Raw genomic sequence first — 20,830 nt, 5'->3', positions numbered from 1 at the left:
GTAAAAAGTTCTTTCCTGTGAGGGTGCTGAGGCACTGGAACAGGCTGCCCAGAGGGGTTGTAGATGGCCCATCTCTGGAGGTGTTCAAGAACTGATCTGCTGGGTGGCATCCCTGCCTGTGGCAGGGTTGTTGGAACTGGGTGATCTTTAAGGTCCCTTCTAACTCAAAGCATTCCATGATTCTAAGATTGTAGCAGCATTACAAGGAGAAGAGCTGCATTTATGTAAATGCCTGTGCAAATACAGTAGTACCATGGGTGACTCGCACTGTTCTTGTTACGTGTGATGCAGTCAGCTTGCATTTTAAGTATTCCTTATGTGTTGAGCTTTATATTAAGAGCAGCTATTTTAAAGAGATGCTTTTTATGGTAAGTGAAATTTAAACATGCTGCCTTTGGAGGCAAAAATTGCCCTGGCAGTGCAAAGTACTGTAGTTCTGAGACTACAGAAAGTGCTGGTTTCCCTGAAAGTATCAGAAAGCCTTGATTTTAGACAATACTCTATTGTCAATGCAGTGCTGGTTCAGCAGCACCTCTGCACAGATTTGACAAATATTTAAAGGACACATTCTGAGTGATTGGTTCAGCCTTTGAAAATTATTAGCTTCTTTGTGTTAAAGGATGTACACAGCAATGCAAGATTTTATCTTAACAATCCCATGCTTTTGTCTTTTACCAACAAGGATGTATTTGTGGTTTGTTTTCTTAGCTCTTCAAAGGGCAGTGTGCTAACGGCTTTGTAATCACTTCTGTACTGATGAGGTATGGGAAAGCATTTAATTTCTGTGACTTTGTGAAGCTGGAATAATACAGGAGCTGTGGTAGACAAAACTTTATTAGCCAGGGAAATAAATGAAACTTTTCATGTCAAGTTATTTAAAGTATGTGTTTCTATTTAGTTTTAACCTTTCTATATGTTGTAAACTCTGGTGAGAGGTAATACATCCATTCTGGACTATGCAGCTAATCTGCAAATAAGGCTGTGCAAAGCACAAAATAAATGTGCTCGACAACCATTCTCTCTTACAATTTTGTACACTTCTTGCTAATTAGCTTCCTTTTTTTTTTTTTAAGTTCACACATCAGATATTTATATTAATCAGAAAGTTGAATAGGCAGTGTTAATACGTAATGGCAACCAAGGATGTATGACTTGTAAGTGGTTGATTCTTTAAAGTGGTTATAAAAATTGGACTCCTGATCTGGCTCTTACATAATTTCCCTGGGAAAGGTATGCTGTAGGTATCCTTAGCTGAGAAGCTCCCTACTTGTGCTTTGTGACACTGTTCACTAACCCAACTAAAAAGTACCACTAATGAATTCAGAAGGAAAAATTTGTACTTGTTGGAATCAGAACCCAGCAGTCATTTTTTCAGAAGGCAACCCAACAATACCTAGAAAACTCCTTGCCACCATGATAAATAGCACTGCATTTTTGAGATAATGATCAATGTGATTTAAAAACATGTTTCTTAAAAATATAAATTATATGTAATAATTACTTTGATAGCGTCAGTTACCCAAAAAAGTTCTGTATTAAGGAATTAATGATTGTCTCTCTTTTTTTTTTTTTTTTTTTTTTTTTGTTCTAGGCTTAGAAGAAGCATAAGAGATTCGATCACACCTCTGACATTTTGGAACATGAGTGACATTAAAACTATTTGAATGTATTGGAGTATGGCTACTTCTTAAAATGCAGAAGTTAAAGGAAATTACTGCTTATCAAAACCTACTGAATATCTGAATTTTCTGGACATTCTGCATTTAATTGTATCCTTAAATGTCCATGATTAAGATCTCATGCAACCATTGTATATTTTGGAGACTATTCTCCAGAAGAGAACTGTGCATTTAAAAAGCAGAAATGACTGTGGTTTTCTTTGGAACTTACTAAGGTTCAACATACAGAAAGACCATGACCAGCTTGAAGCGGTCCCAGACCGAAAGGGCTGTTGCCACCGGAGTATCAGTCGGAACAGATGGCACCTCAAAAGTCCACTCGGATGACTTCTACATGAGGCGCTTTAGGTCACAGAATGGCAGCTTAGGATCTGCAGTCATGGCGCCAGTTGGACCTCCTCGCAATGAGAGTTCCCATCACGTTACCTCTACCCCTGGAGTCCCTAAAATGGGGGTCAGGGCAAGGATTGCTGATTGGCCCCCAAGGAAGGAGAACATCAAGGAGACAAGCAGATCTAGTCAAGATATTGAAACATCAAGTTGCCTTGATAGCATGTCTTCTAAAAGCAGTCCTGGGAGTCAGGGAAGTTCTGTTAACCTGAATGCTAGTGATTCTGTCATGTTAAAGAGCATCCAGAGCACACTCAAAAACAAGACCAGACAATCTGAAAATCTAGACTCTAGGTTTCTTACACCCGATGGCTATCCCAGTTCCCCAAGGAAAGCTCTTCGCAGAATACGACAGCGCAGCAACAGTGACATCACCATAAGTGAGCTTGATGTGGATAGTTTTGATGAATGTATTTCACCCACATTTAAATCTGGACCATCTCTGCACAGGGAGTATGGCAGCACATCTTCCATAGACAAGCAGGGAACTTCAGGGGAAAGTTTTTTTGACTTACTGAAGGGCTATAAAGATGAAAAGTCTGATCAGAGAAGCCCAGGCTCAACTAAACTTGGTGAGCTTCTGATTGCCAGTGGAAGCAAGGGTTCAGGATTCTCTCTAGATGTGATAGATGGACCTATTACTCAAAGGGAAAACCTGAGACTCTTTAAGGAAAGGGAGAAGCCACTCAAGAGACGCTCAAAATCAGAGACAGGAGATTCATCTATTTTTCGTAAGCTACGCAATGCCAAAGGTGAAGGGGAACTTGGGAAGTCTTCAGATCTTGAAGATAACAGGTCAGAAGATAGCATTAAGCCTTGGACTTGTCCAAAGTGTTTTGCTCATTATGATGTGCAGAGTATTTTATTTGATTTAAATGAAGCAGCAATCAACAGGCATAATGTTATTAAAAGAAGGAACACAACGACAGGTGCATCTGCTGCTGCTGTAGCATCACTTGTCTCTGGACCCTTGTCCCATTCTGCAAGTTTCAATTCTCCAATGGGTAGCACTGAAGACCTGAATTCAAAAGGAAGTCTTAATATGGACCAGGGGGACGATAAAAGCAATGAACTAGTGATGAGTTGTCCTTATTTTCGTAATGAGATTGGTGGGGAAGGGGAAAGGAAGATCAGCCTTTCCAAATCTAATTCAGGTTCCTTCAGTGGGTGTGAAAGTGCCTCATTTGAGTCGACTCTGAGTTCTCATTGCACAAATGCTGGAGTTGCAGTCCTGGAAGTTCCCAAGGAGAATCTGATTTTACATCTAGACAGAGTGAAAAGATACATCGTTGAACATGTAGACCTTGGTGCATATTATTATCGAAAATTCTTCTACCAGAAAGGTAGGTAAATTGTGTTTCTCCTTGAGTTTTAAGAATGACTTTGTTTTCCAAACATGCAAAATCGAGTTGATACTTAATAGTATTTGCAAGAATTAGGGATTTCTTCAATAGTGTATTTTACTGATGGTATGTGCTATATCTAATAGTCTTTCAGAGTGTTGGAATATAAGAATGTTGAAGATTTTTATTGCTGATAGATATGGTAGCAATGGCTACAAAATATTAATGCCTTGAAACACATCTTTGGATATCCATAGGAGTGGGCAGGGGTTGACTCTTGAAAGATTGAAACAAGAAAGTCCTAAAATACGAGAACTTTTTTCCCACTGTGCCAGGAGTTGATTTACTGAGGATTTAATGGAATGTGCATCTTAGGTAGCATTTACAATAATCTTTGGACATACTAATTAACTTAATAATCCATTTCAAAGTTTTTCAAAATGAATAATACAGAAATGAAGATATGTATAGATATAACTTTATATACACACTCAAATACCTGTGTTTCAATGCCAACAGTATATCTGAAAAACCAGAGTGCAGTTCTCTTATCACATGGTTCTGCCCTGAAACCAAGGATTATAATTTCCATTGGATGTACATGGGAGGGAAAAAAAAGCCCAAAGCAACAGATGAAAGCCTTTTGACCTATAGAAAAGAGCAAGCCCCAACATTATCCAGATACTCCCCCTCTCGGTCCCCCCAGTTAAAATAATACTGGTACTGGGAGGTGCAGATCTCTCTCTGTTCTTCATGATTCTGAAAATTATCAAAAAGGATTGCAGACCAAGGTCCTTTAAAAGAGTCTGCAAGGTTGTGTTGTATCTCCTGATGGATAGAGCTGATCTGATGACTGACCTGGAGAGTGCTTGATCCTTACCTTCCAATGATCAGGATTGGGTTTCTTCTCTTCAGTGAATGTAGGTCAAAAGAGCTTGTTTCTCACATATAAAAGCAACAGGGGATGTCTGGTTAGAATTAAATTGATGGTCTTAAAAGAAAAAGCTTAAGCTTCCTAAACTGCATGTTATTGCTAGTACTCTCATTTCCCGTTTTTCTATAGTCTTCAAAATATGTCCATCTCTCACCTCTTCCTCCCATTGTCCATTGTTTAGGTGGCTCTTATTACTCTTTCCATATTCTCCTCTTTCTGCATTCTTTCTATGGCTGAGAAGTAGCCTTTGCTCCATGTTTTTTGAGAGTGTTGATCCATATCCTTTGGACACATAGGAGTTATAAAAAATAATGGTTTCATGGGAAAAGTAAGCTAGATATGTGATATAGGATAAGGTATGTTTGGAGGGGAGAGTCTGAGGTTTGTGACCTTGGGGATTATCTTCCTCTCTGTCTCCCTCTGGAACAATTTGATTTCTTATCAGTCTAGTGACTTTTGCAATCAGCAACTAGAGTTTCATGTTGCAGCTGACCTGATTTACAGCATTTCGGCATAAGAGGGGCAACATTTTTCCTCTCTCTTTCTTGTACCGGTTCTCTTGTTTTCAGAGAACTTGATAAACCAGTTGAGTTTACTGAACAAGCAAGCAGAATTCTTGCCATCACAATAAACTTGGAGTTTACTGCTTGGTTGTTTCTCTCCAGTTCTGGTGGGGGATATTATCTTTCCTTGCAGTCAGAGAAGTGCCAAAGCCATACAGGCAGGTAAGGGATGGAAGTGAACATCAGAGGAGGAAGGAGGCATGAGTGGAATTTCAGCCCTTAGACAAAACCAATCTATTGGTTTGCCTTCTCCTTAAGGGAAACCACACCCTCATGCTACTACAGTTCCAGTCACCATTATGTTTCCATTTTTTTACATGTAATTAGGAAGAATTGATAAAATGAGTACTGGTGAGGGGTAGCCAGATCTAAAATTGTATGGTGTGGAGTAGGATAGGATGGGGAGAAGCAGCTGTGGGGTTTTTTTTTCCCCCTAAGCAATAAAATGGGGTTTTGGCAGAGTCCAAACCAGGGGTGTTGTTTCTTCCAGAGATTTTTATCTTAAAAGCTGTACTTCAGAAGCCTCATTAGATATCCCAAACCCCGATTTTCTACAAGTACAAAACAAGTTTTGTTGACCACCCAGAGTATCATCATTCTGTGAGCAAACTTTAGACTAAGTTGATGAGGTGGGATAGTGATAAAACTTGAAGCATCATAATGGGGAAGAAAAATTTGGAAAGTCAGTTGTAAGTGAATTTTTTATGTAACATGAAGCAATGGTGCAGAATTTTTTTTTACTGGAAGAGGAGGTTGGATTTTTATGATATGAATGGAACAGACAGTGCCAAAAGACAGTTTCAGTACGATCAGCTCATCAAGTCAGTAGGCTTTGTATAATTTTATAGTCTTAGAAGTATTCCTAGATGAAGTCTGATTTGACAACAATACCTTTTAAAGATCTCAAACCAGGAAAATTCCATGGACTTGGAGAACACCTAATAACCCTAGAGCTTGCAAAGAATAAACAGCAGTGTTCCAGAGAATTGTAAGCTGAGTTGGTTTTCATTCCAACTGGAAATAACAAGGTAATTTGGGACTATATCAATAAAGGACTGCAAGTTAAAAATCATCCATGATACCAGTCAGCATGATTTCATGAAAAATAGGTCTTGTTACATAAAAGAAAAAAAATACCTAGTTAATCTTGTGTCTGAAAAAAAAAAAAAAGGATGAATTCATATAGGTCCTTTTAATTTCTTCAAGGTAATTTGGTGAAATGCTGATGGTGACTCATCTGAAGTCTTTAATTATATGAAATCAATAGCTTATTTTTTACAGGTACTGTTACTTAGATAATAGAGCCATCTCAAGTTTTAGCAGTGAATGGAGGAAGGATAAGTGAGCTTCCAGTATTACTAACATGGTCCAAATTAATTAAAATATTTTAATCTAGTTAGTGTAAAATATTTGCATGTGACATTTATGGATGAATCTTGTATAAGTTTAATGAATGCAAATGGATGAGTTTTTGTATGTAAAGGAAATTGGTCCCTCTACAAAGTAGTGGAATTTATAAAAAAAGTATTCTGGCCTGGTGTCCAGACTTCTAAATGTGAAAATACTGGTGGAGATAGTTTAGTGGACGTTAGAAAAATGATACTTAGAAAAAGATATTGTGAAGAGAACTTCATAATAATGGTACTTCCCTAGGCTGAATTCAGTTTCTCCATGTTTTATCTGAACCAATTGTGCAGACTCCCTTTGTACTAAGTGGAGAGAAATGAACCTTCCAGGATCTTATGAATTTCAGTCTCTTCCCTCAATTCACTAATAGAAGTTCATGCACAATTAACTCACATTGGAAATATTTATTTTTATAAGAAATGAATGTTTGTCTTATGATGCCCAAGATGGATTTACAAGGTGGTTAAATATTGGTGTGTTTTAAAAGGTATATTTGATAGAAGGACTTAACTAAAAATTTGAAGTGTAGACATTTATAAGTTAAGCTTGTGCATAAAAAAAGAGGGAGGATGAAGCCAGCACAAGAACCAATTTGTGACATGTTTATTAAAGACTTATGTAAAATCAATATTAAAATCACACAGAGAGAAAAATCTGTTTCTGTCAGCTTGTCTGAGTGCAGTTCAGGAAAGAGAGAATGTCACTCTAGAGGTGCCGTCATTCTGTTTTCTGTCCCCATAATTTAGTCTGGCAATTACAGTTCTCATGGAAAGAACCAGGAGCATCTGTTTTGCTTCCATCCTCCTCATGCAGTAGTTGCTAATGTTGCCATTTAGGACAAATGTTAGTCACTGGCTTAGAATGAAAGACTTGACTGAGAAGTAAATAGTTTCCTGAACTGGTTTTGTAACAAATGAGCTGTTGGTCGTCTTTCCTTTAACTGTTGGCAGCCAGTAAAAATACCCTTTTTCCTAATGCTTTAAATTGCTGCATGTTCTGTCCAGGAGTTGGTGCCTTTCAAGTATGTGGCTAGACTTGCAGAGCTCCCAAAATGCTGCCTGCCCTTTTGTCTCCAGAGAAGTACTGGGCAGGGTTTTCCAGTAATGTAAATGCTGAGCTCGGATTAGAGGAAAATGCTTGATGTGAGTTTCATTCAGAAGAGAAATGTTTGGGTTTTTTATTTCTAATCTGATTACTCAGAATATTAGTTGGACATGATATCTAAAGATAAATATGATGAAAGCACAAAAGAACTTTTTCATTTAAAATCAAGTCTATTTACTTGGATTTTCTTTGCAAAGGAAGGTCATAAATATCTGCGAGGAAAATTTGGTTCTTTCACAGGAAGTATCTTTTAAGTTATATGATTGATATTTAACTGTTTTTAAAAGCATGTATAATTTGTTTTAATGACCAGCTACAATCAAGTCATTATTTATTTTCCAGTATGGATTTATAAATAAATTTATGGCTGTTGCTAGTTGTCCTGATTGTCTGTTAATTAAATGATTTTTCAACAGTTGTTTAGATTAAATGTCAAGCTTGAGAAATGTTGTTTCCAATTACTTTCTTTGTGGTGTGCAGAAATAAGCTGTCTTCTATGGTGTTCATGTTTGACATGAAATTCCTGAGTTATAATTGTGACACAGTCTTTATTTTCCCAATAAAACAACTAATTAGCTCCCTTTACACTGCTTATTAAGCTTTTTGCACTTTAATCCTGCTACATATTTTCTTGCACTGGAAAGAGAAAATTGTTGGATGTAAGGAGATTGAGAATTTAAGGGAAAATCAGGTAGAGGTACAAGGAAGTATACCAGAAAGAAAAGTAATCAGGTACAGGGATATATATTGTAGCTTGCAGAATGAATGCAGAGATGGGGTTCTGAATTGCAGGCTACAATGGTTGCAGAGTACACAAGTTTTACCATCTGTGTGGCTGTCAATACAGAAAACTAATGAATTGTTTGGACCCTTCTAGTATGCATGACCTCAGTATCTCTTTAAGGTTTTCAATCATAAAAACAAAGCCATATCACTGGTTTTAAGTTACTAAAAGCAGTTTAGTGTGGAGATGGCCTCAGGTTTTGGAAGCTGTGTAATATGCTGGTTCAAAAATTAATCTAACTTTCTCCAAGACTGCTGCTTCTGCATTGACCTTGTCTGCCATAAACTGTTTGGTGACCTATAAACCTCCTGATGAAAAGCGAAGCTACTTAATGCAGGAGAAGGAAAAGCTAGGGTGCAAGTAAGATAGTTTGAAATTTAGAACAACAGAACATCTCTGGCATTTACAGGGCTCATATCTGTGGACTAGTATGAAAATGTAATTAGGGTTATATAGATAATCTAATTTATTAGTCATTTTCCCATTCACAGTTCAGCCACCCAAAGTTTAATGACAATATATAATTTACAGAATATTCCACAATATATTGAAAGAATTTTGAATTTTAATTACTTTTGTTTAGAGTGTTGGATTTTCATAACTTGCAGACAAATTTGGTAGAAAGCAAGTCTTCTAATGCTGAAAGCATGTCTGTAATGCTGTCTTGCATGCTCTGAAATCTCAAACAGAAAACACTGAGTGAAGGATAATAAAATACCAGACACTGGGACTTGAGTAGAACCCCCAAGGGCTTAAAGTGCTGGACAGCTGTGTGAAAGCACTTAGTATGTTGGAGGGAGATTTTGTAAGAACCACTGAGTATAAGTTTTTAGAGTAAAAAATGAGGCTCCTATATTTTTAACCATATTATTAATTGGAAAAATTATTACCATTCAGTTTAGATGGAGTGTATTTCAATATCTGTTTTTATTATCTTTAAAGATGCAGTTCTTGATGATGTTAAAATACTTTACATTTTATCTCTAGTAGAACAGCTCAGACTGCTCCTAAAGTTCTTACTTAAAGTTGTTGTTTTAAGAATAACAAGTAATCTATATGTGCACGTATAAATTTATGTCTATGCCGCTTATGGAAAATGATGACATGGGACTTCCTTTTCTTGCACAATGCTTGACTCCTATTTTTTTACTTTTCTCTTAAATTTTCTTTTAGGGAATAGATGTTTAAATTCAGCAGTCATTTAAGATATATGCAGCTTTGTTTATGTGTTGCTGCATTAATGCTGTTATACTTTTGTCATCAGTCAAGATAGCTTGTAATGCTCAAAAGGTTCTACAGAAGAGGCTTCAACAGCAATCTCTAAAATTGTTGAGCTTTGATTTTTGTAAATGTTCTTTTCTAACTTCTTTTCATGTAAAGTTTGGCTTTACATGTCTATAGTTAGACAAATATAATGTGTTTCATGGAATCTGCTGTTAAGCTAGTGAGTGATTTTTACCAATCTTGTGTTCTCCTCTCTGCTGCCTTCCCCACTGGACTGGTTTTCAGCTGAACTCTTAGCACTTTAAGGGTTGTTGAACAGTTTGCTGTTCAATATTTATGCTAGTAATTTTATTCTTGTGATTTATTTTTCTGTGGTACTATGATTTGATATTTTTACTGTGAACAGGGCTTTAATTTCTTTTTCAGCTTCATCACTTTTTTCCACTTTAGAACTGAGTAATGTGTATGAAAAAAACAAAAAGTAGTCAAACAAAACTAATTTATATCCTTTGCTAAGTACAGTTGTTAGACATTTCTGTTTTAACATAGGTTGTGGAGTTTCCCACTTTGGTACATTTGGCTTCCTTCTCTGTTTTTAAGGGGCGAAGTAGGTAGTGCTTATTTAGCTCAATGTGAATGAAACAGATGGCAATATAAAAGCTGATGTAAGAGGTGTATCCTGTTTTGGGCCTATTTAAGCAGATATGCCATGTTGAATTTCAGCCTTTTTGTATAAATGGAGTTCACAAGAGAAGTGAAGCACAAGAATGACATCCTGGTACCACTTGAAGACATGCTCTTATTGACTCCAGAGACCTGACAGTTTCTTTCCAGTGTGACAATCAAGCATGAAAATATAGTTGAAGTGTAAGAAGTAAGACAGATTTCTTTTTTTTTTCCCCTCTCATATGGAAGAACACTGGAACTATTTTGGGGCGGATGAGAACCTGGGTCCAGTAGCTGTGAGTATAAGAAGAGAGAAGCCAGAGGAAATCAAAGAAAATGGACCTCAGTACAACTACCGGATCATATTCAGAACCAGTGAGGTAAGCAGTCCAGGGAGATAGTAAAAGAAACTAGAAGTGAGCAGGCAAAACCAGTTGGAATATGTGGGGTGTATGTGCTTTTCAGTATTGATAATAGATTTCTGTGTAATCTGGGAACTTCCTGACAGAATTATGCTACATGTTTATCAGGCACAGAATATATGTGAGTTATTCTATAACATCCAGTACAGAGGAAATGCTGAAGGCTGTTTTGGTTAAATCTTGAGAAACTTCTATATTAGCTAGAAGCAAACAAAGAGGAGGGAAATTAAGGGAAACATCTTCACTTTTATATGTGGCAGGGGGTAGTTGTGACAAATGTACTTTTTACTTCTAAATGCTCTATAGTATAGAAATACTGACTATAATTAATACTAATTTTTCCAGGTAGTAGTTTCCTGTAAAACTTAAATCTGAAGAATCATTTGAAATAGTCTGATTACTGTTATCAGTGACATTTTGTGTATCAGTGTTGATCTCATGCTAACAGAAATTCCTTAATGTCCTTGATCTCTACCAAGAATTAGAAAAATAGTATGTCTAGTTCCACTGCTATTGCTAGTCAATCTCAGTGCATAATTCAATATATGTGCTGTTTTTCCTTTGTATGCATAGCTCATGACATTAAGAGGCTCCGTGCTGGAAGATGCTATTCCTTCTACTGCAAAGCATTGCACAGCCAGGGGACTTCCCCTAAAAGAAGTGCTGGAGTATGTGGTTCCAGAGCTGAATATCCATTGTTTAAGGCTGGCCTTCAACACTCCAAAAGTCACAGAACAGCTTATGAAGCTTGATGAGCAAGGGGTAAGTGCAGAGTTACAGAATTAAAAAAAATTATCTTAATCTGTCAGATTATTGCTATGAGTTGCAAAGTGATCTTTTAGTTTTATATGATTAGAGTAAGTCTGTTGAAATGCCTCATTTAAGCTAAAACTTGTCATCTCTGGGGAGAGTTATGTTGCATTTATTTACCCCAACTTCTGCAGAATATTTGGGATGTATGAAATCAAGTTCATTTCTCTGGGTAGCCTAAAGTTTTAGATTAATGTTATGGCAGTTGTTAGTTTAAATTTCCTTTAAAAGAGACTACATTATTGTTTTTCAAAGACTGTGGGAAGGAGGAGTTCTGTTTTTCTTATTGCTGTTATACTAAGAAGAAAAGTCTCCCATGATGCTAAATGTTTCACTGTAATACTGCATTGGGTAAACCATGACCAGGGTGCTGCCTGTCTTGTTTTGTTTTGTTGGTGTACTTTTTTCCTCTCCCCTGGAACAAACTACATGGCAAAATATTCTAAGGCTTTCTTCATATGAAAAATTTTCGATGAGGTGATAATCACCTTGTCTTTTCAAGATGGGACCAAGGCTCATTAGCACTACAGCTTTGACTTTGCAAAATGGAAGTCCATTACTCAAGTTAATTTTATGATTATAAACTAAAATAGTGACAATTTATAGCTGTATGCATGCCTCAGTCCTCACTTGCAACCTCTCTTTCCATGCCTCTTGAGTGGATGGACCCAGGATGGGGGACTGGGTTCCTCCCACTGTAAGAGAAGATCATGCTCATCGCCACCTGATGAACCTGAACATACATAAGTCTGGGGGACACAATGGGATGCATCCCAGAGTTCTGAAGGAATTGGCTGATGGCCAAGGCACTCTCCATGGCATTTGAGAAGTGATGGCAGTCAGGGGAAATCCCAGGAGACTGGAAGAGGAGAAACATTGTATCCATGTTTATGACGGGTAGAAGGGAAGATTCCCTGGGAGGCATCACCCTGTCAGCTTCCCCTCTGTGCCTGGGATGGTCATGGAACAGATCCTCCTAGAAGCTCTGCTAAGGCACATGGAGGACAGGGAGGTGGATTTGAGACAGCCAGCACAGCTTCAGCAAGGGCAAATCCTGCCTGACCAACCCAGTGGCCTTCTATGATGGAGTGACTACATCAATGGACAAAGGAGGTGTTACGGGTATTGTTTTTCTGGACTTCTGTAAAGCCTTGGATGTGATGCCCCACAGCATCCTTCTCTCTGAATTAGAGAGAGATGAATTTGATGAGTGGACTGTTAGATGGATAAGGAATTGGTTGGATGGTCACATCCAAAAGGTAATGGTCAATGGCTCAGAGTCACGGTGGACATCAGGGACAAGTGGTCTATCTTGGGTTCATAGTGGGACTTAGTATCTTCATTAATGACAGATGAAGAGATTAGTGCACCCTCAGCAATTCAGGAAGCTGAGTGGTGCAGTTGCTATGGCTGAATGATGGGATCCCATCCAGAAGGACCTGGACGAGCTCAAGAAGTGGCCCCACAGGAGTCTCATGAGATTTAAGATGACCAGGGGCAGGGTCCTGCACCTGGATTCTGCACCTCTGGTATTCACAGGCTGGAGACTGAACAGATTGGGAGCAGCCCTGCCCAGAGGGACTTGGGGGTGCTGTGAGTGAGGGGCTGGACATGACCCAGCCATGGGCACCCCCAGCCCAGAGAGCCAAATGTGTCCTGGGCTGCATCCAGAGCAGCGTGGGCAGCAGGGTCAAGGAGGGGATTCTGCCCCTCTGCTCTGCTCTGCTGAGAGCCACCTGCAGGGCTGCATCAGCTCTGGGGTCCCAGCACAGGAAGGACAAGGACCTGTTGGAGAGAGTCCAGAGGAAGCCACCAAGATGATTAGCGGGACAGAGCATCTCTACAGTGAGGAAAGGCTGAGAGAACTGGGATTGTTCATCCTGGAAAAGAGAAGTCTTGGGGTGACCTAATTGTGGCCTTCCAGTACTTGAAGGGAGCCTGTAAGAAAGAGGGAGAGGGACTTTTTGCAAGAGCACAGAGTGACAGGACAAGGGGAAATAGCTTCAAACTGAACGAGAGTAGGTTTAGAATAGGAATTAGGAGGAAGTTCTTTGCTGTGAGGGTGATGAGGGCAGGAACAGGTTGCCCAGAGAAGCTGTGGATGCCCCATTACTGGAGGTGTTCAAGGCTAGGTTGGATGGGGCTGTGAGTAGCTTGCTCTAGTGAGAGATGTCCCTGCCCATAGCAGGGGATTGGCGCTGGATAATCTTTAAGGTCCCCTTCCAACCCAAACCACTCTGATTTTATGACATCTAACAAAAGTGTGAGGTTAAATTATCCTTAGTTCATATCATATATGTGATTAAGCTCCCATCATATGGCTTTCTAATGCTTAAACTTTTGAAAATCATTAAGGGCGAGTGATAGTTGAATTTTTATTATCTGCATCAAGGTATTTTCTGTTTTTGTGGTAATGAAACAGTTTGACACTTCTAGCAAAAAAGATGAGTGCACTCTGTACTAATTAGAAGCTGCATTTCTTTCAATTCTAAGCTAACAAAAATTGGGTAGCAGCTGCTCTACTAATTAAGTGCACAGAATGTTGCTCACTTCTTGCTGAGTGTCACACTGTTTCATTACAGCATGAATAGGTGCTTGTTTGATATAGCAGATAAAATGTTTTGGAAATTTAAGAGTTAAGATTATAAAGTCACCTTAGCCTGACTTAGCAACTAAATTTCACCCAGGAGTCCCTTCACTGAGCCAAATGTGTATGCATCGGTTTTCATTAGAATAAGATGTCTTTTTTATATTTGAGTGAGGTCTTAAATTAGTTGCTTGTTTTCATATTTAAAAATTTACACTTCTTTATTTAAATTTATCTGCCTTTAGCTTTAAGACTTGTGATATTTTTCTCTGCTACATTTTAAAAGTCATTTTGGTGTGAGATCTTTTTTCCAGGAAAGGTTTTTGTATGCAGTGATTATATCATCTGTTGGTCTTGTTTATGATAAACTAAACAGATTGCACTTTTCAAGTCTTTCACTACAACATATTTTCTCTGCATTTCATATCACTCTTATGGCTGAGCTCTGAATCTTCTACTCTTTCAATATCTGCATATGTCATTCAGTGCTAGAATGAGAATATTTTTCTTGTTCCAGTTTTGTACTGGTGGTGTCTGTGAAAGTTTCTTGTTCCTTACTTCCTCTTACATTGCTAGAGTGGTAACATCTGCTGTTCGTACATATGGTCCACACTGCTTGTCACCTAGCTGTTCTTTTATTGGATTTATTAAAATGCATCCATTTGAACAGTTATGTGTTAAACAGCAATCCCTAGGGCTGCACTGGCTTCTTTGCTAATCACCTTCTACTAATCTTTGTCTTGAATGCAGAGCTCATGGTAGGTTACTGTAAGTTTGCTTCCAAATATGATTTAAAAATTTGAATATTAGGGCAATTACTGATTTATTTCAGTTGCCGCTAATCTTTATTCTTCATTCACAGAAATACTGTGAAATGTCACTTGGTTCTTAATATAATTCCTAGTTCATAATATAAACTTGCTGACTGCTTAAATCCAAGCTATACTTTCTGCTGTCTTTACTGGGTGCTAGATAAATACTTTGCACTTTTCCCATGTATAAAAATGTAAATACTTTCAGATTATTAAAATGAAGATGATACTTTAGTAGTTTTGCCACAACAGAATTCATGCTTCAACTTCTTTTTTAGCTTTTTCTTGTAGTTAATACACTTCTAAGGACTGTAGGTTTATCAGAAGGAGGTCTAATAATGGGGACTGTATGCTGTTCTCCAGATCTACTTTTTGATTCAGAAATGCCAACTTGTGTTGTCCTTAAGGAATTTTTTTTTTCAAAAATTAGCAAATCTAAGAACACAGCTAGAAGGCATATCTTGCTTTTTGCATAGTCCTTGTTTAGTTTCTTAGGCTGACATTTTCAAAGCAATAAAGCATGGTTGTTTACTTGCTCATTGGTGCTGCATATCCCACTTATGCTTATGTCCTTGAAAATATTTCCTTCACCTAAAGTTGAAGTTTAAATAGTGCAAGTGTGCTTCATGAGAATAATTTTCTTTGTCCTAACTTCTTTAAGTGAAATTACTAGAAGCTATTGCAGCTGATGCCTGAATGGGCCAAGACAGGATCTGCTACTGATGGTATGGAGAGCGAAGGCAGTTCTTCCAGCAGGAATGGCAGCAGTGCCACCTCTCACCACCCTTTCTCGCTCCCCTCCTCTCTCCTCTCTCACCATGTCTCAGCAGGAGGCACGGGAACAGATTGCCAAGCTGGGCATGTCCCATCCCTGAAAGTGTTAAAAGTCAAGTTGGATGTGCATTTGAGCAAGTCTGGTCTAGTAGAGCAGACCTGGTCTAGTAGAAACTAGGACTTCAGAAACTAGGTGATCCTTAAGGTCTGTCCAACCCAAACCAGTTCATGATTCTGTGCTGTACTTGAGTTTTGTCATAAGAAATTCGGACATATATAGAAGATGCAAGTCAGTGTTTCAGATTATAAAATAAGGACTATTCTGTAGTGGGGAAAAAAGAAGCAGCCTAGAACTGTGACTTACTGTATGTAATGACTCCTGCTAATACTTTATCCTCATCATCATTCATCCTTGGTAGTAAAGGAAGAATGCAGTAAAATAGCAATTTCCAGAGTTTTTAAAATTTAAAATTTACTTTCTTTAGAGACAGAGTAGGACCACTTCTGAGGGCCTTTAAATTATCCCATCATAAATACAATACGTTAAAATTAGTGAATTTCAGTTTAATGATGTGTCCACATGGTCCTAGCAAGTTCGAAATCCTTTGCTTTATGGCTTGGGATAGAATATGCTGAGAGCAAATTACAGTATATTGAGATAACTTTGTTTCCAGTGCCCTTGCAAATAACTGCTTTCACTTGGCACTAACATGTAGCTGAAACTTGTAAATCTCATGCCAGTTGTGATAGATTTTCTTACAATTTCATTCTGGCACATGTGGTTAGTGTTTATTTGAAATAGAGCCTCTGCAAAAATTCATATGTGAGAGGAAAGATTATTTACTGGGCAATAAGGATGCATTTCTACTGGATGAATTACATGCATAAACTCCAAGGCTCTCCCTTGTGCTCCTTCAATCAGAGTTCCTGCCTGTGAAATTGGTTTTGGAGACAGCAGTAAATGGCTGTGGATGCTGCTTTCTTCCCTTCTGTGACTTGTCTATCTGTAGTCCAGATGTAAATGATACCAGTGTATCTCTTTTCTTTTTTTTTTTTTTTTTTTGTGTGTGTGTATCAGTTTGGAATTGGTAGAAACAGTTTGCTTTGAGGAATCACAATTACGGTTGGGTAGAAAATCACTTTATTTACATCTTCAGCTTCTGCTGAAGATTTTTATTTCCATTTTCCTTCTAACTACCAAGTTAGAGGGAAAATGGAAATAAAAAGCACAAGTGAATTCGAAGAGCTATGTTAGTAAATAGTACCTTCAAGGTATGACCAGCATTTTTCAATTTAGCTGGTTTTTTTTGTTATTATCATCATATTTAAGTCAGGGAGGAGCAGTGGAATGTTGTGGAGCCTTTCATCATTGCTAACAGATGAATGTGCTAACAGGTGAATTTCTGCCTTCTCTTTGAAATGAGAGAGGTTTCATTTGGTCACTTGCTGAAGAAACAAGTACATGATGTACCCTGTCTTTCTGTGTGGAAGGCTTAGCATGGGATGGCAGCTGTGGTAGCAGTCAGTGAGTGTCAGGTTTGTGGCTCAGCCCTGCCATGTAGCTCAGTGTTGGACATTCACTTGAAAGCTTCAGTGTTGTCCTCTTGGAGATAAACAACATTCATGTTTCATTCACTTCAGAAAGCATTTTGGCATCTTCAGATTATATCTGCCATTATTGAGGCAGTACAGTAGAAAACAATGAGAGTATTTGGAACTAGACTAACTTTTGAAATTAGACTGAATATTAGGTATCTTTTAATTTGTGAATTATGGATTTATGAAAACCTGGGAGGTGAATTCAGTGCGTAAATTGCTTCATCCCTTGGTATACACATAAAATTTTAATCTGTTTCCTTTTGCAGTTAAGTTACCAACTTAAGGTGGGTATCATGTACTGCAAAGCTGGGCAAAGCACAGAAGAGGAAATGTATAATAATGAGTCAGCAGGTCCGGCCTTTGAGGAGTTTCTTCAGCTCTTGGGAGAGCGAGTTCGACTCAAGGGATTTGACAAGTACCGTGCTCAGCTGGATACAAAAAGTAAGACTTTTAAATTTTTTTTTCCCACCTTAAGTGAATAAAATGCTTGATATCGTTGCTAACTGCCTTTTTGAAGAGTTTTTAAAAATAACCTCTTTGTTGTAGGAAGGCAGTTGCTTAATATAAGTAAAAGCAGAGCACACGTGTAATTTAGCTGCATTCATATGGTCTCTCAACTCTGATAATAATTGGAATTTTGCACTGATTTGGTATGAAATTATCAATAACGCTACAACAAGAAACCAATAATTATGGAACAATTACTGGTATTGCAAATCTATCATCAGTGTGTTGTCTTAAGGCTAATCAATACAGCTGGTATGTCTTTTAAAAAATTATATGCTTATAGACTGTTTCCAAAATGGTTTGTGAACCCATCTATGTCACTCCACCTTGAAAAGGTGATATACTGCTTTTCTGGTGTCTGTTGCATGCAATTTTTCTTCTAGGCAGTTTTGTCTTAGTCATCCTGTCAAATGTATTCCTCCCTCTGTGCTTTTTCTTTTTTGAGTTATGGAAATTAAACTGGATTTGGCAGCTATGTTATCAGCTCTAACTGTAAAACATATTGCAACAAAACGCAGTGGTAAGATGATCTTGGGTGACCGTAACTATAAAATAAACTCCCTGCATTTGGAATCAGTCATGTGAAATACCTGTTTATCAGCTAGCACATGCTGCATACAATTTGTAGATCCGTTTAAATGGGGAAATTTTGTCTTGTATTCCTTTTCTTTGAGTAGTGGAGCTAACCAGTTTCTATGGAGGTCTTTTGCTATTTTGCTCACTTGTAGCAAAGGAAATGAAATAAGGATTTTGATTCATGAAAGCTGCAAAACATTCATCAGCTTTAGTGCAGCGGAAGCTGTGATCTTTTCATGGGTCTCCTGGCATAAAGAAAGTACCTTGCTGTGCTTTAATGCTCCATCATTCTATATTCTGTCCTTAATTCCAACAGCAATTTCATTGCCATCTCCTTAGGCTGTTCTTGACCAGTCTGATCATCAATCCTCAGAGGGTTCTAAAGCCACCTTTGGCTTTAAACCTAAACTAATACCTATTTTGCACATATTTAACATTGAACCTGCTTTTTTTTAATTGCAATACTTATATTCCCTCTGTTGTAGTTCCTCCCTTGAGAGCATTCATAGACACATTGAATGGTTTGGGTTGGAAGGGACCTGTAAGATCGTCTCATTTCAACCCCCAGCCATGGGCAGGGACATATTCCACTAGAGCAGGTTGCTGAAAGATCCATCCGACCTGGCCTTGAATACTTCCAGGGATGGGCCATCCACACCTTTTCTGGGCAACCTGTTCCAGTGCCTCACCACCCTCACAGTAAAGAATGTCTTCCTAATATCTAATATAAACCTGCCTTTCTTCAGTTTAAAGTCATTCCCCCTTGTCCGATTTGCTACATGTCCTTGGGAGAAGTCCCTCATCAGCCCTCTTGTAGGAAATACTTACAATTCTCAAGGTGATTTTTCCTTTTGATCAGCACTGAACTGTCATTTTATTGGCTATAAGGATGAGCTAGGTCAAAAACCAAATGGATATGGAAAACAGAGAAAACATTTATTTAGCTTCTGCTTTTATATTGTGACTTTGTTACTTTCAGTTGTTAAAGCAAGATCCTGTGACAACTCATTTCTCTGTCTCTCAGGATTTTTCATAAAAGTACACAGAGAAAAAAAGAGAAAACAATTTCTATTTCTACTCCTTGTTTTTCCTGTGTTGGAATGTACTTAGAGAATTGTTTACCTAGGGTGATTACTTAATTAGATTCTAGTGAAATTGTTTAAGTCTAGTAGTCAGTCAAATCCACCTGTGTCTAGACTCTAAAGAACAGGGTCATGAGTTGTGAGTTAGATATAGTAGAGAAAGTAGCATGTAGTTTTAATATCTTCCTTTATATAGTATATTAATGTATTATAACATAGTTATAATAAAGAAACCATTCAACCTTCTAAACTGAGTCCGACATTATCATTATTCCCATTACATTCACGTGAATTTACAATGAAGATCCTCTCTTCCCTTTCTTCCGGATTAATTAAGATGTGGTAAAAAAATGGAAAATAACCCATATTTTGGTGTCAGTCCACACACAGTGGTTTCTAGTATGTGTAAATGCTGTATGATTGAGTTGATTCATCTGCTCAAATATATCCAAGAAAACTGTAAATGTCTTCTAAGCACTTCTTTTGTTTTTTTCTTCTGAACAGCAGAATTTTCCAGGGATGTTTTGAATTCCTTGTTGTTGCTTCTGACTTGAGGAAAAAATATTGTCAGGCTTTGAATTTATGGACTACAATCTAGCATCTCTTGAATGGAACTTTTAAATTGACCGACTCATTCCTGGTTTGACAGTTATCTTCTTGTAATGAAGGTTTCTCCTCCATGTTGAGAGCTGGCCTATCTTTTTCACATTGTCCAGCAGACCCACTCAGCTCCATTCTGTATCTAAAAATACAAAATGTCTTTATGTGAACACTTCAGTATGACCATAGAGGACAGGAAATCCTCTAAGTGGAAACTGCTGCTTTCATGAAGGATTACCTACGTTATCTTTCAGTCAAAGTTTACACCCTCACGTATGTGGAAACTTATCAGCCAGAACTGCTTAAGAACTCTTTTAAGTTGTTTGAAATCTTTCAGGTTAGATTGCCTGCAGGATAACTGAGAAAACACGTGACTACTTGTGAACATGTACAAGTTCTTAATGAGTAGGTCTGGACAGCAGCAAATGTGAACAATAGCAGCAAATATTTCTAATTTGATCTTGATGGTGGTATGTTCTCCTTTCTGCCAGTGTGCAAAGCACAGATGGAAATGCTGAAAGTGCTTTGGGGGCACAACACTCAGCTCTTTGGATAGCTGCATTTGGAAACACTTAAAGCATATTCTACACAGGATATAGGGAAAAAACCCACTTAGTGGTAGAGCAAATGCTAAATACCAGAGATGGTCACAAGAGCTGCATCTCAGGTGTGGGGAATATATGCAGTGCAGAATATAGTCAGGTAGGTACCCTAAGTCAGCAGTCAGAACTTTTGCGTTGGCCTTAACACAGAGACCAGCAAAGGAGGGGGTTGTGGTTTTTTACTGTGATTTTGGTTTATAGGTTTTGCTGAAACAGCTAGATCTACAGCTAGGAACTGAGCTTCTCCATTTTCCAGCTCTATGCCCTTTTGTTGCTAGACAGCCCTGTCTTGAACTAGTTCTTGTAGTCTCACTACTCAGGAAATTCTCCTGCACAAGAATTGTGTTCAGTGGCAGCACAGTTGA

The 20,830-nt window shown here is 38.1% G+C and overlaps 1 protein-coding gene across 5 annotated transcripts in view; it reads left to right on the top strand.

Annotated features, from left to right (window-relative positions):
* Nucleotides 1–20,830, top strand: part of SIPA1L1 (signal induced proliferation associated 1 like 1) — a 198,051-nt gene that overhangs the window by 126,716 nt on the left and 50,505 nt on the right. For all 5 annotated transcript variants that reach the window (XM_032748800.3, XM_041716655.2, XM_072930070.1 and 2 more), the window contains 4 exons: nucleotides 1,592–3,412; nucleotides 10,344–10,474; nucleotides 11,090–11,278; nucleotides 17,365–17,539. In XM_032748800.3, the coding sequence (XP_032604691.1) occupies nucleotides 1,915–3,412; nucleotides 10,344–10,474; nucleotides 11,090–11,278; nucleotides 17,365–17,539 (1,993 nt within the window). In that variant the 5' untranslated portion in view covers nucleotides 1,592–1,914. The remainder of the gene's footprint in view (nucleotides 1–1,591; nucleotides 3,413–10,343; nucleotides 10,475–11,089; nucleotides 11,279–17,364; nucleotides 17,540–20,830) is intronic.

Source organism: Taeniopygia guttata, chromosome 5 (genome assembly GCF_048771995.1).
Source record: "Taeniopygia guttata chromosome 5, bTaeGut7.mat, whole genome shotgun sequence".
NCBI lineage: Eukaryota > Metazoa > Chordata > Aves > Passeriformes > Estrildidae > Taeniopygia > Taeniopygia guttata.
This window is presented reverse-complemented; position numbering and strand designations above follow the sequence as displayed.